This window comes from Hipposideros armiger, unplaced genomic scaffold, assembly GCF_001890085.2.
Source record: "Hipposideros armiger isolate ML-2016 unplaced genomic scaffold, ASM189008v1 scaffold_1246, whole genome shotgun sequence".
Lineage (NCBI taxonomy): Eukaryota > Metazoa > Chordata > Mammalia > Chiroptera > Hipposideridae > Hipposideros > Hipposideros armiger.
Window position 1 is genome coordinate 91083 of NW_017732596.1, and position 13789 is coordinate 104871.

The 13789-nt window shown below is 36.8% G+C and overlaps 1 protein-coding gene across 1 annotated transcript in view; it reads right to left on the reverse strand.

Moving 5' to 3' along the window:
- Window positions 1-13789, reverse strand: part of LOC109376969 (piezo-type mechanosensitive ion channel component 2-like) — a gene marked incomplete at its 3' end in the record, with an annotated part of 207011 nt that overhangs the window by 43686 nt on the left and 149536 nt on the right. The window contains exon 4 of the mRNA XM_019633146.1: window positions 7285-7327. Within this exon, the coding sequence (XP_019488691.1) occupies window positions 7285-7327 (43 nt within the window). The remainder of the gene's footprint in view (window positions 1-7284; window positions 7328-13789) is intronic.

Genomic DNA, 13789 nt, shown 5'->3' on the forward strand with positions numbered 1-13789 from the left:
AAAAAAAAAAGAGTAACTTCATTGCTTTTTAACTAAAAATGGGTGAGAGATCAGTAAAAATTGTTATTTTTAAAAAGGCAGCAATGAGATTTCCCAGAAAGCAGGAACTTTTATTTCTGTTGGCAGGTTACTATGTATGAGCCTATTTACTTGTTGAAATAGTTTGTCTCAGATGAAGAGTGTAGCTTTGGTAAGAGAAAACCATGTTCAGATCTTGCTCAAAGCTTGTTGTGATAGATACTAGTACTAGAGATTTCTGATATTTCTACTTCTTGTGCCCTTCCTGCACACATGGCAGAGTGACATCTCTCTTTCCTCATAAATCAGCATGGTGACTAGCTTTGGGCTATAAACTGTGAGCTGCAGTGACAAATGCCACTTCCAGGTGGAAAAACTTAAGATCCGTGTGCAATTTTCCAAACTCTCCTTCCATACTTGTGGAAACTCAGAAACATCATGTTGAGACAGAAGTGTCACAGACTGAAGCCACTGACATAACATGCAGAAGTTGCCCTGTAGAGTTGTCTGGCCTCTTCAGATTTTGCACAAGTGAGAAAGAAACACTGAGAATTTGGGACATTCCCTAGCTGATACACTTGTTTAGAACATGCAGAATATCAGTGAATTTACAAAGTCATGCCCATCTGCATCACCTTACCCTAGATTAACGAATGGCCGTGATTTGGAAATATTTGTAATCATAAACTGCACAAAAAGTTAAGCTTTCTGATTGAAATCAAAATATGTTAGGCACAATTTTTTTCCTCTATAATAAAAACAAAAACAAAAGAACACCTGAGTCTTCTTTTGTTAAGTAGATAACAATATTGTAGCACCAGGAGTAGGAAGGGAGTGTTAGAGGTGGCATTGAAGATATATGAACCTATATTCTTCCTCTGTTACAACACAGTCCTTTAATGAAGTCCTAGAATAAACTCCTGATCTCCCACCACAGAGGGACAAGGCAATTATTTACAAGGTGAACATATTACCATGAATTCAGCCATAGAAACTGTGACAATGTGCATTTATTCTGAAACAATGCATATAATCACAAAGTTTCCAGAAAGTGAATGGCTGAACACTATCATATAGCAAGTGTTATTGCAAGGAGGGCGGGCAGGGCAGATCCTTAGTCTTCCTTTCAGTTATAAAATGTACAACAGAGGGCATCTTTGCTTTCTTATCCTGGGAGAAAGCTTTGAAGCTTTAGCTGACTCATTCACTTCTTTTCCTTTGGATGTGACCACTTTAAAATAATCTGCCAGCAAGCAGATTGATGGGCAAACATCAAAGGACATTGTGATGAAAGGATCAATATCTCTTACAATTACTCCAAAGGACCTTACAGTTTCATTTAAGATATAATTGGAATTCCCTTTAAGAGAAAGAACAGGTTAAGCTTGAGAAGAAAAAAAGCAACCATATTAAACAGCACTGCTTGACACAGTCTTTGCAACTATAAATGCACAATAATCTTGAAGATCAATATCTGTTCTATATTTTTAAGATACTTGATGCAATGCAGAGACTAGTCTGTGCCCTTATATGAGAAAACATGGGATGACATGGGAAAACACAGGATGGCATTTTAAGGTAGTATCTAAAAATCAGGATGATCACCAAACTGATACAACAGTTCAAAAATAAAGCATATCATTTGATATATCCCTTAATAATATTTTTATTTGTACATCTATTTTGAAACATAACAATTTGAGGGAGGCATTGTAATATAGAATTTATACTTTATGGCTTTATTTACAATATTCATAAAAAGAGAACAGCCAGTAAGACCTGTGATTTGGGATTATGCCCTCAGAGCTATAGGAATAGAAAAAAATAAAACAACACAAAACAGAAGAGACCTATAATTTAAGAATCTTGTGTGGTTTGGTGTAAAAATCTGAGTCTTGAAACTAAACAAACCTGTACTTGAATGCAGGTCAATATGAGTGGCTCTGATTATATGGGTAGACTACTTGATTTTCTTTGAGTTTCTTTACCTGAGAGATCTCAACCACAGTCTACAGTGGCTGTCAATGATGGCCAGCAGCCAACTCCTGCCAGCTGCCTGTATTTGTAAAAAAAGTTTTATTGAAACACAGCCATACCCATCATCTATGGTTGCTTTCTGCTACAATGGCAAAAGTAAGATTACAACAGAATTGTAATATAAGTCCTGAAATGTTTAGTATCATTTTACAGTAAAAATTTGCCAATCCCTGGTATATGGGGTTTTTGTATGGACTAGAAATGATTTAACAGTGCTTGGCACATGGTAGCTGTTTTCATTAAGTCATTATTCAAGGAAGCACAAGGTTAAGGTCATATAAGCTAAGAAAAAAATGTTTCAATGCCACATCCTGTTGATCAATGAATCCTTAACCATCTTAGAAGAAGCTCTTCCCCAAAGTGCTTCACTTAGGAGACAGCAAACAGCATCAACCTTCCTTTCCTCTATGAAAACAAAAATTACCCACATAAATCCAAATCCAAAGGACACACTGCGATACCATTTCTCACCTAACAGATTGGCAAGAGTCTCAAGTTTGACAGCACACTCTCTATTGGCAAGGCTCTGGAAAAATAGCTATACTCATGCTTTACGGATAGGAGTGAAAATTATTAAAACTAGGAAGAAAAACCTGGCAATATTTAATAAAATTCCCTATGAATGTACCGTTTGATTGTATTTGAGAATCTATTCCTAAGATATCTGGTAAAAATACAAGTGTGCACAAGGTTATTTATTACAACTTTTTTTTTCTTTTGGTAAGAGCAAAAGACTGGAAACTGCCTAAATGTCCACCCACAGGGTACTGAAAGAGTTAAAGCAAATGGCCTGTGATCCATTTTACTCCTGATTACCCAGGAGACACTGGGGATGGGTAAAGAAGGTAATTGACCTGGATTAGGCTCTTTGAAAACACTAACTAGATCACTGTGCAAATAGCTTAATAAACTTTTTTCTGCTCAGGAGAGAGTCCTCATCAATGAAATGCTTTAATTAGGAATTCCTGGTTTAGGTTATTATAGTAAACAAATCTTCAATCCATATATTTATGAGGCATGATTCCTTGGAGAATATCACATAAGCTGTTCAAATTTCTTAGGTATAAAATAGGGGATGTTACAAAATTAAATGTTTCTTGCTATGTGAGGGAATTGTAAACCTCATTAGAAACCTCATTTATCACTCTGGGCCAGGGAGCATGGACCTGAGGTGAAAAAGAAGGACCCAGGAGCCACATGGATATCCTGGATTTCTTTCTGCAATTCCACGTATCTCTTGATAACTTGTATCCTTGAAATTATTAGCAAAGTTTGATACTGTCTAAGATCCCTGATTTGACCAATCTCATTCTTTGTGTTAGCTCATCCACACAAAGGAACACCTTCTGCAGGTTAATGAAGTGAACTATATATACACTAATATAGAATGGTCCCCAGGATATAGTCTCAGTGAAAAAAATCAAAGTGTAGAAGAATGTATGTAATATGCCACTCTTCATGCAAGGACAAGGCGAGATATAGATATACAAGTACATAAGTGTTAGCTTGCATATGCAAAAGTAAACATCAGAAGGTTAAACGAAAAGCTAATAAACATGGTAACTATAGAAAAAAAAAGGAACAGGGCACAAGAGAAAGGGATAAATGTGATATTTCTCTGAGTAAACTTTGTAATATAATTTAAACTTGGAGATATATGTTATATAAACAAAAATAAAATTAAATCAAAAGGAAAAAGTCTGTTGAAATTTAAAAAATTCTGAAGCAAATGAACCAAATTATATATAAAATCTATGACATGATCACATAGGAAAAAAATTGAAGCAACTTTAGTTTTCAGTCTTTCGATTGTACATCCTTAACAAAATATAAAATTAACACAGAGTACAATTTTTTAAACTTCATTCAGTACTCTTATTGTTAGTGATAATATTATTATAATGTTATTTTGAAAATACTATATATACAAGTTCTGACAATTAAGTTTGTGAACTTGCCACAGTGCGCTTACATTGGCAGCACTGTACAAATAGCTCAGTTAAGGTTTCATAACCTTGGTGTATCTGTGTCTCACAGCTGTGTTCGTGTCCGCATGTGGTGGTGTCTCACTGAGTGGTCCATTATTGTTGTTGTGTGTTTTTGTGTACCATCGCAAGAACGTCTGAGCTTGAATTAGAGCAATGAAGAAACATTAAATTTCTTGTTAAACTTGGCAAGAGTGGAAGCGAAATCAGGGGCATGTTAGTCCAAATTTATGGGGATAATGCCATGAAGAAAACGGCAGCGTACAAATGGAGTAAACGTTTTTCTGAGGAGAGAGAATGCGTCACTGATGAAGAGAGGTCAGGGAGGCCAGTAACAAACAGAACTGAAAAAAACATTGCAAAAATTTGTCAAAGTGTCTGTCAAAATCATCAGCAGATTATGAGGAGCATTGCAGACCAAATAAACATCAATAGAGAAACAGCGAGGGAAATCTTAACTGAAAATCTTAGCATGAGAAAGGTGTGTGCAAAAATGGTCCCCAAGGAGCTCACCAATGAACAAAAGCAAAGGAGAATCGAAGTTTGCCAACACCTTTTGGAGAAAGCAAGACAATGTTTTGGGCCATGTTATCACTGGTAATGAAACATGGATGTACAAATATGACCCTGAAACAAAGTGTCAAAGTGCACAATGGAAGTCAGCCAGTTCTCGATGACCAAAACAGTTCTGTCAGTCCAAATCAACAGTCAAAATGATGTTGCTAACCTTTTTTGATATCAGAGGGATAATTCATTATGAATTTGAACCAACTTGACAGATGGACAAACAGTTAACCACGTTTACTATCTGGAAGTGCTGAAAAGGCTGCGTAAAAAAGTTAGACAAAAACAACCTGAACTTTTCGCCAACAATTCATGGCTTTTGCATCACGACAATGTGCCAGCTCACACAGCATTGTCTGTTAGGGAGTTTTTAGCCAGTAAACAAATAACTGTATTGTAACACCCTCCCTACTCACCTGATCAGGACTTCTTTGTTTACCTGAAGGTAAAGGAAATATTGAAAGAAAGACATTTTGATGACATTCAGGACATCAAGGGTAATACAATGACAGCCACTCCAGAAAAAGAGTTCCAAAATTGCTTTGAAGGTTGGACTAGGTGCTGGCATCAGTGCATAGCTTCCCAAGGGCAGTACTTCAAAGGTGACCATAGTGATATTCAGCAATGAGGTATGTAGCATTTTTTTATAAGATGAGTTCACAAATTTAATTGTCAGACCTCATACATTAAGATGAAATGAGTTTTGTTAAGAACTAAGATTTTTCAATGAAAAAGAAGATACACATATAATAGAGAAACTAAAAATTCTGTAAGATCACACTTGAATTGGAAATACTGTATGACTTCAGGATTTATTTTTCTTAAAAAAGGCCTCTCCTAGCTTGCTCTATTTAAAAAGCCCAGAAACAAGACCACTCCAGATGAGAATCCCTAGTATTTAGACTGTGGTTTCCAAATACCATTCTCTACAAAGAAGGAGGGGCTCCTTAGAGGATAGCTGACTCTAGGTCCAGAATACTGGGTGGGTGTGGTATATCTGGTTGTGCTAGAAACATGGAAACTATACAAGACCAGTGGGCCTGTGTCAAAAGGACAAGAAGTCAACATGAAGTTGTCCTCAAAGACTGAAAGGGAACAATTTGAGTTTACACCAATGGGAGATAGAATATCAAATGAAACAATACCACAAACAAAAAAATCCAGAATGTGAGACATTCTGCAAGACAACTGACCTGGTTTCTGTGAAGATAAACAAAATGAATCTGGGAGGGAATTGGGGGAAACCATCTAAATAAAGAGGCTTGAGAGATCAAAATGGAATATGTGGGCTTAAGTTGCATGCTGACATTTTTTAGATGATCAGAAAATTTAAACATTGATTGGGCAATAAAGGATGCTAAGGACATATTGTTATTGTATTTGGTATGATTGTGGCATCCTGATTCTGGAAGAAAACATCCTTTTTTTTCAGATCTATGTAGAGACAAAATGACATGATGTCTGAGGTTTTCTTTAAAATATTTCAGCCCCCCAAAATGGGTAAAGCAAGTATGACAAAATCTTACTGAAACTGAGAAATGGATGTATGATGTTCAATTTGTTTCTTTACCTCCTTTTGTGTATGTTTGACATTTTTCATAATATAAAAGAAGAACTAAGATAAAGATGCTTTGGGAAAAGATTTGAAACTGGACATGATTTTCCATTCTTGTTTTAAGTTGGTCCCTGGAATCTGTCCAAGCCAAGCTCCCCCAATAACCTTAAGAACTAACTATGAGAACTTCCTGTGAGGCCCAACAATGATGGTACTGATTGAGTGGAAGTATATATATAGAAATAGATAAATCTTTGAGTCAATTAAAGAATGATACAAAAATGCTATCACAGTCGGACTAGTGATGATGTAGTATCTCTCACTTTTGGAGAAATAATGCATTTTAAAGTATTTTATTATTTCTTTTATATTCTCTAAGTACTCTGTCAGCTTGATCAATACACATAAAAACTTTTCAATATGATGAAAAAAACTAATCAAAATCTACTTTTAGAGTAAAAAATAAAATGTATTTCTTTCAATAGTTGTATTGACATTGCAAGTTCAATATAAGATACTAAATGCCAATGGGAGAGATCTGTCCGATATGCTGCTATTCCATTCCAAGGGAAGGTGGTTTAGTAACTTTATTGATCCTATCTCTACATTTTCTGAGGTTATAATGAGTTTGTTTGTTTTTTCTTTTGGGGAGATGCAGGTGTAGAAATGCTTAAGAGTGACATAATCTCAGCCTTTCACTTAAAGTTGATAATAAGATCCAATAATTTTAATAATTGGAAAGCTATCGATATAAATATAAATGTCTCTGCACTAGAACTGCAGAATAACATATGAGGTGAATTAGGTAGAAGAAAGTAAACTCTAATTCTTATAAATTTCTAACAATACAACTTACCTTATCTACGGTTTAACAGTTTAAGAAGCATTTTCAAATAAGTTGTTCAATTTAATCTTCATGTCTACTCTCTGTGCAGGCAAGGATTTATAAAGTAAAGCTCTACTTTACAAAGAAACTGAGTTTCAAGGGGCAAAACGATGACTTATTCAAGGACACACATTTACTTAAGTAGTGGTAGCAATACCACTGATGTAAAATCAATAAATTACTTAGAATAAAATAGGACACTAGCAACTAAAAGTGAAGACATGCTAAACCCCACTTACCTTTCAAAACCAATTTGCCGAAATGTCTTTTCCCATGTTGAGCCTGTAACAGAAGGAACATGATTAGTGCACAGCAAGTATCCACATAGTTTTGTCCTGTTTTTACACACCCTGCTTGGTACTTGGTTTTACATTAAAGTAGAAGACTGTTTTCCCTAGGATGTATTGCTCCTCACCTCCAGTCTCCAAATGGCCTTTTAGAGAGCATTCCACATTGGGAGTTAAGTGCATACCTCCTGCAATGGGACAAATCTCTACCCCACTTTCCTGTGGTAAGGCAATAGCCCACTAAATCATTCTCTAAATGTCTAAATGTCTGGTTCAGAATAACATGAGCAAAACTCTGTTATCAAATAATAATGAAGCAGCATATTGCAAATTGTACTTTCTAAAATTCAACTTTTAGTTTTGTTGTTCATATGGAAGCTATCAATACATGACACTGTAGGGGGGCAAAATTCTGCCACCTCAAAATGTGCCTTTTTGTCATGAGGATTATTTTAGGCTGATTAATTTTAAGAAATAGAAGACTCTAGAAGTTTCTCTTTTTACCTCCCCCTTAACTGCCTAAAAGAATTTAGATACTGGTGCCTGTAGCAGGAAGAGAGCTATTACCAAAGATAACTTTTTTTTTAAATGCTTGTTTTTATTAAATGCACCTGTTCTTAAGAGCCAGCCTCTCTGGGATAGAATCCCAGTACTGTCACTTGCTTGTTTTAAACCTGAAGTGAGTTCTTTAATCTTTCTGTGCCTCAATTTTCTCATTTATGAAATGAGATAATACTGTCATCAGATATTAAGATTAAATAAGTAACAAAATATTTTAGTTTATTATTTATCCCATCATTTGAATATATGACTTTTATGTATTATATGTTACATTATAGAATGTAGTATAATACTTGTTTGTTTGGGGTTTTTTTTTGGTTTTTGTATTATTATTTTTTATTATTATTAGTTTCAGGTGTACAAAACAATGCAATAGTTATCCTTTTCACCCCTCACGAAGTGACAACCCCCTCCTCCATCCACTGCCCCCCCATGCCTGATATCATGCACGTATATTACAATTCCATTGACTCCATTCCCACACTATATTCCACATCCCATGACTATATATGTATTAAATTATGGTTGACATCTAATATTATTCAACGGCAACTTCAGATGTATAGTGCAGTGGTCAGGCCTCTACACCATCTATGAAGTGCTCTCCCTTACAAGACATGAGTCCATCTGGCCCCCTAAAAAATATTTACAACACTGTTGATTATATTCCCCAGACTGTCTTTTCTATTCCTGAGTCCATATTGTAGTTACCAATTTATGTTCTTTCGTCCCTTCCCCTTCTCCTTCATCCCCACCCCCTCCCAACTAGCAGCCATCAGTTTTTCCTCTGTGTCTTTGAGACTATTTCTGTTTACATGACTCATTTATTCAGTTCTTTAGGTTCCACATATAAGTGAGATCATATGGTATTTGTCTTTCTCTGACTGACTTATTTCACTTAGCATAATGTTCTCTAGGTCCATCCATATCATTGCAAATGGTACTATTTCCTTCTTCTTTATAGCTGAGTAATACGCCATTGTGTAAATGTACCAAAGTTTCTTAATACAGTCATCTACTGATGGGCATTTCGGTTGTTTCCAACTCTTGGCTATTGTGAATAGTGCTGCAATGAACATAGGGGTGCATATATTTTTTTCGAATTAGCATCTTGGGTTTTTCTGGATAGATACCTAAGAATGGAATTGCTGGGTCATACGGTTTTTTGAGATACCAGTTTTTTGAGATACCTCCATACTGATTTCCATAGTGGCTGCACCAGTCTGCAGTCCCACCAACAGTGCACCAGGGTTCCCTTTTCTCCACAAACTCGCCAGCACTTGTTGTTTGTTGATTTACTGATGATAGCCATTCTGGGGGGGAGGGGGTAAGGTGGTATCTCATTGTGGTTTTTATTTGCATTTTTCTAATGATTAGTGAGGTTGAACATTTTTTCTTATGCTTGTGGGTCAAGATAACCTCTTTTTACATTAGAAGACTTCTCTGCATGTCATGGCAAACATCTGTTTACCAAACATTTGCTCTTCTCATCTCCACGTGAACTGCTTCCTCCTCTTTGAAGTTCCACACCCAAACCCCCTTCTCTTTAGCCTAGGGTAATATGTAAATCTCAATTGCTTGACTGAGAGACTCATATCTTTGGGGTTCTCATATGTATAAAATTAAATTTGTTTTTCTCCTGTTAATTTGTCTTATGTTAATTTAATTATTAGACCATCCAGAGGAACCTAGAAGGGTACAATAAAATGTTTCCTTCCAACAACACTCTGAATTTCCAACTCATTATACATTATACATGATGCCTTTATCTCACTAACATTAAAGCACGGGATTAACATTTTATTTTTATTTTGTAAGCTAAATATTTTAATCAGAAGTCTCCTGAATGCAAAAATGCTGTTTAAAGTAACATGATTTGAAAAGTACTATATTCAATTCCACACAAAGAAAGCTGGATATAAAAAAGATTTTCTACAATCTTTGCATGTAATAATTCTTCCCTACATTATAGGCATAATAATTTTCTACGTACTTGATAGAACAGTGCAAATTTTTATCAAAGACTGTTTTAATAAAAATTCTGCATGTACAAAAGTTAAGGGTTTGTGCTTAACCCATAGTTTTACATTTTCATGATGTTCAGGCAGTGGCAAAAACATTCTGATTTCAGTAACTATTTCAAGCAAACACCCACATATCCCTAAATTCATAACTTGTATTTTATACTACTAATAGCTGCTTGATCATGACAACAGAGAGTTTCTGCCTTTCTGTGCAGTTTCGCTCTGCACACAGGTGGGTTCAGCACTGGTCTCCAGAAGCAGCTGAACAGCTAGCCTGCTTCTTTCCTAAAGTCAGTGCTGGGGTGGCGGCTGTGTTTCTTTCTTGAGAGCGCTACCTCCCATTCTTTATCTTCAGGTGGTTACTCAGTGTCTCCTAAACATTAGACAGACTTTCTGGAAAGGCAGGAGATTTTATACAGGAGAAGTTTCCTCTCTGAGGATTGAACTAGTCCCAAGAGAGCACAAACATGGTGTTTCACCATGGGGACAGGGTCCATACTCCTAGGTTATGACAGATCATTTAAAATAATTTTTATAAATAATAAAGGACTAAGTTTCAGATATGAATTATACATACATACTGTGGACGGAAAAGGGGCCACATGTTAAACCTGACAAGCTCAGGAGACAGAAAATAACCACAGAGGATGGCGTGAACATAAAAATTTTAATAAAGGTGGGCCATGGCGGTAAGTCACATCCTTGGCCTGTAGTTTCCTTGACAAAGGTCCATCTTTACCCTAAGCCTATCTGTCATCTTGTTTGCATCTAAGATAACATACCCTTACAATATCAGAGTAATCTCTTTTTTGGGACGCCCCCAGGGGGCACAACCCACCACACCAGAGCAGGAAACTACAAAATCCCTCATTGTTATCTTGTTCCCCAAATACTATCTCTATGTGCTGTAAAATGCTATTAATTATGCTGTACCCACCAATGTAAAAGAAGTACATCCCTCTCCATTTTACTGTTTATCCAATCCCAGAGAGTTCCCTGCTCTGCTTTCTCCCACCCCCTTAATCTACAACCAATGGATTTCATGTAACCTTCCTCTTCTGATTCTAATGTATAAAATAAGTTGCAAAACGGCCATTTTCTGGAGCATTTTCTCAATCCCTTGAGATTTTTCTTCCCGGCAATTGTCATCAGTTTGGCTCAAATAAACACTTATAAGTTTTGCCTTAGGCTGGATATTTTTCATCGACAAGAGAGCACAAACATGGTGTTTCACCATGGGGATAGGATTCATACTCCTAGGTTATGACAGATCATTTAAAATACTTTTTACAAATAATAAAGGACTAAGTTTCAGATATGAATTATACATACATACATACATACATACATACATACATACACATACAAATTTAAAGCAGATTCAGGCTTATCTCCTCGGATAAAGTCACTCTTATCCAATTGAATTCCAATATGCTTTGTTGAGCTGGAGTAAAAGACATGGAATTTTAGTTAACCAGCACAGGAATTTCTCATGGCCCCTGGCCCAGTGGCCTGAGTGAGCTCCTTATGCATGTCATTTGTACTGTGAGTCACAAGCAAAACAATTAAGAATCTCTATCTCAGGAATTCTTTAAAGATAATGATCCTGCCCCTAAAATCTTAGCAATTAAGACACTGGCAAAGAATATATAACCTGAGTCAGAAACCATATTGTACTCCAAGACAGCTGGCAACTGCCTGGCCCAAACTAGGAAGGAGAGCTTAAGAGTCTCCTGCCAAGTGAGAACCAGACAGTCTGAGTGCAGACCAAATGGGAAGGGTCCAAGGGAGGGTGACGTGGGGGTGGGATGGGGGGGGGAAATGGGTTTAGATGCTACTTTTCTTGGCTTCTCTTATTTCCAGCGAAAAACAAAGCACCTTTTAAATTTTTCTACATTTGCATTTTCTCCAGTTCTTTTCAGTATATTCCTAAATTAATTCTTTAAACAAATTTTTAAGAAAAATCTCTTTTTAATAGATTCAATTTATTGTCAAGGTAAAATAAAAATAAATGACTTTGCTATACTGCACTATCAGGCTTTTAGAACATGGAAATTTAATTAAGAAATAGGTTCCATCTTCTTATTTCTGAGAAAAGTAAACTTATTCAAACAGGCAGAACAAGTTAAAAGTGTTCAGTGCAAGACTTCCAAACTCCTTAGAGTAAACATTATCAAGCCATTCAACCAAGCACAAGACAGATGATGAAACGACTTCCTTGTAGAAACTAAAAATCAATTTAATTAATAATTTGAGCATCTTCCATACCATAGGTATCCATCATTGACTGTTATTGATACTCTGCTAACCATCATAATAGTTATATATAGGACTGAATATATTAAAATATGGTTTCTTCCCTCAAACACCCTAGAGGGTTAGGTTTTATGTCTTTTGTGAGCACTTAGTCATGATGAAAGGAGAAACACACAATAAATGGAACAGACGTATCCAGATCCTTTGGCACCAAGAATATTTTTGGCAGCCCATTATTCAGTTGCTGGGGAATTCTTTTAAAGCCATTAACCATGTTTTACATGGTAAGGTAATATTATTCTCCTTTGCCAGAGCAATCCAACATGCAGAGAAAAGTAGAGAAAACAACAGGAGCTGGCAGGCTTCCTTGATTCAACACTTTTCAAATGAGATTTATAATATGGAGAAGTCTAAAACATGTTACATACTTCAGGAAAAAGCAAATAGCACAACAACATAAAGGAAAATATATCACACAGAGAGATGGATACAATCCATAAGAGGGATTTTTCCTTTGTATTCTTAGATGAAATAGTTAGAAATAATTATTATGATTCTTCATTTTTAAAAATTTCCCTTTATAGCACAGATATCCCAAAAACAGAATTGAAATCTTTGTGAAGAAAAACGAAGACCAGAGGTTGGAAACAAATCTTGGACTAAATGTCAGTCTGAAGAGCAAGTTTCAGTACCTAATCCCCTGTGTGTCCAAGGTGACAAACTACCCCCTAATATTCTTTGGCACTGACATCCCCAAGACTCCAAGGGGAACTACTACACTGAAGTATAGGTCATTCCTTCCTGGAGTTATCAACATTTGCTCCTTTACAAAATGAACAATGCTCAGTCTCTCTGTTCTCACTCTCCCTCTCCCACTCTCCCTCCCGCTGGCACCCCATCTACCTATCAGCCTCTGTTGGTTCCCGGTTCCCTTCTTGTTTCCTTCACAGAAAGAACTATGGAAACTTCCTTTCTTGGGGAACTACTTTCTCCAAGCCCATGAGCTGCTTTCATGGGCGCTCTCAGTCATATTACCTCTCCCTGCCTGGCCACAGGGGCAGGGAGGTCTGGCCAGTCCTCACAGCACCCTATCTGCCCGGCCACAGGTGAGCAGAATGGGCATGTGTTTACCTAGGTCAAGCCAAAATGGAAACTTTCCCACTTGGCTTGACCTAATTGGTAGGAACCTTTCTCTGCTCGCCTGTCAGAGACCCAGGGTCATGTGAGAACAGGCCTTGATGATGTTCACACTATAGCCATGTTCCCACCGCATGGAGAAAGTCTGTGTAAGAAGAAAGAGGGGAATCCAAGAGCAGAGGTAGCCGGGAGACAGAGAGAAGAGGGGGTCTCCTGATGGCATCTCTGTCTGTCCCAGCTGCTCTTGATGGCCTGGCCTTTCCTGCCACCCCAGTTATATGAGAGGAAAAACGATCTGTGTTGTTTAGTCTATAGTTTCGTTGGTGTTGTTGTTTTAAGATTTTATTGAAGAATTGGGGAAGGGAACAGTGTTGGGGAATTGGGGAAGGGGAACATTGTGTTTTTCCAGGACCCATCAGCTCCAAGTCAAGTTGTTGTCCTTCAATCTTAGTTGTGGAGGGCGCAAGCTCAGCTCCAAG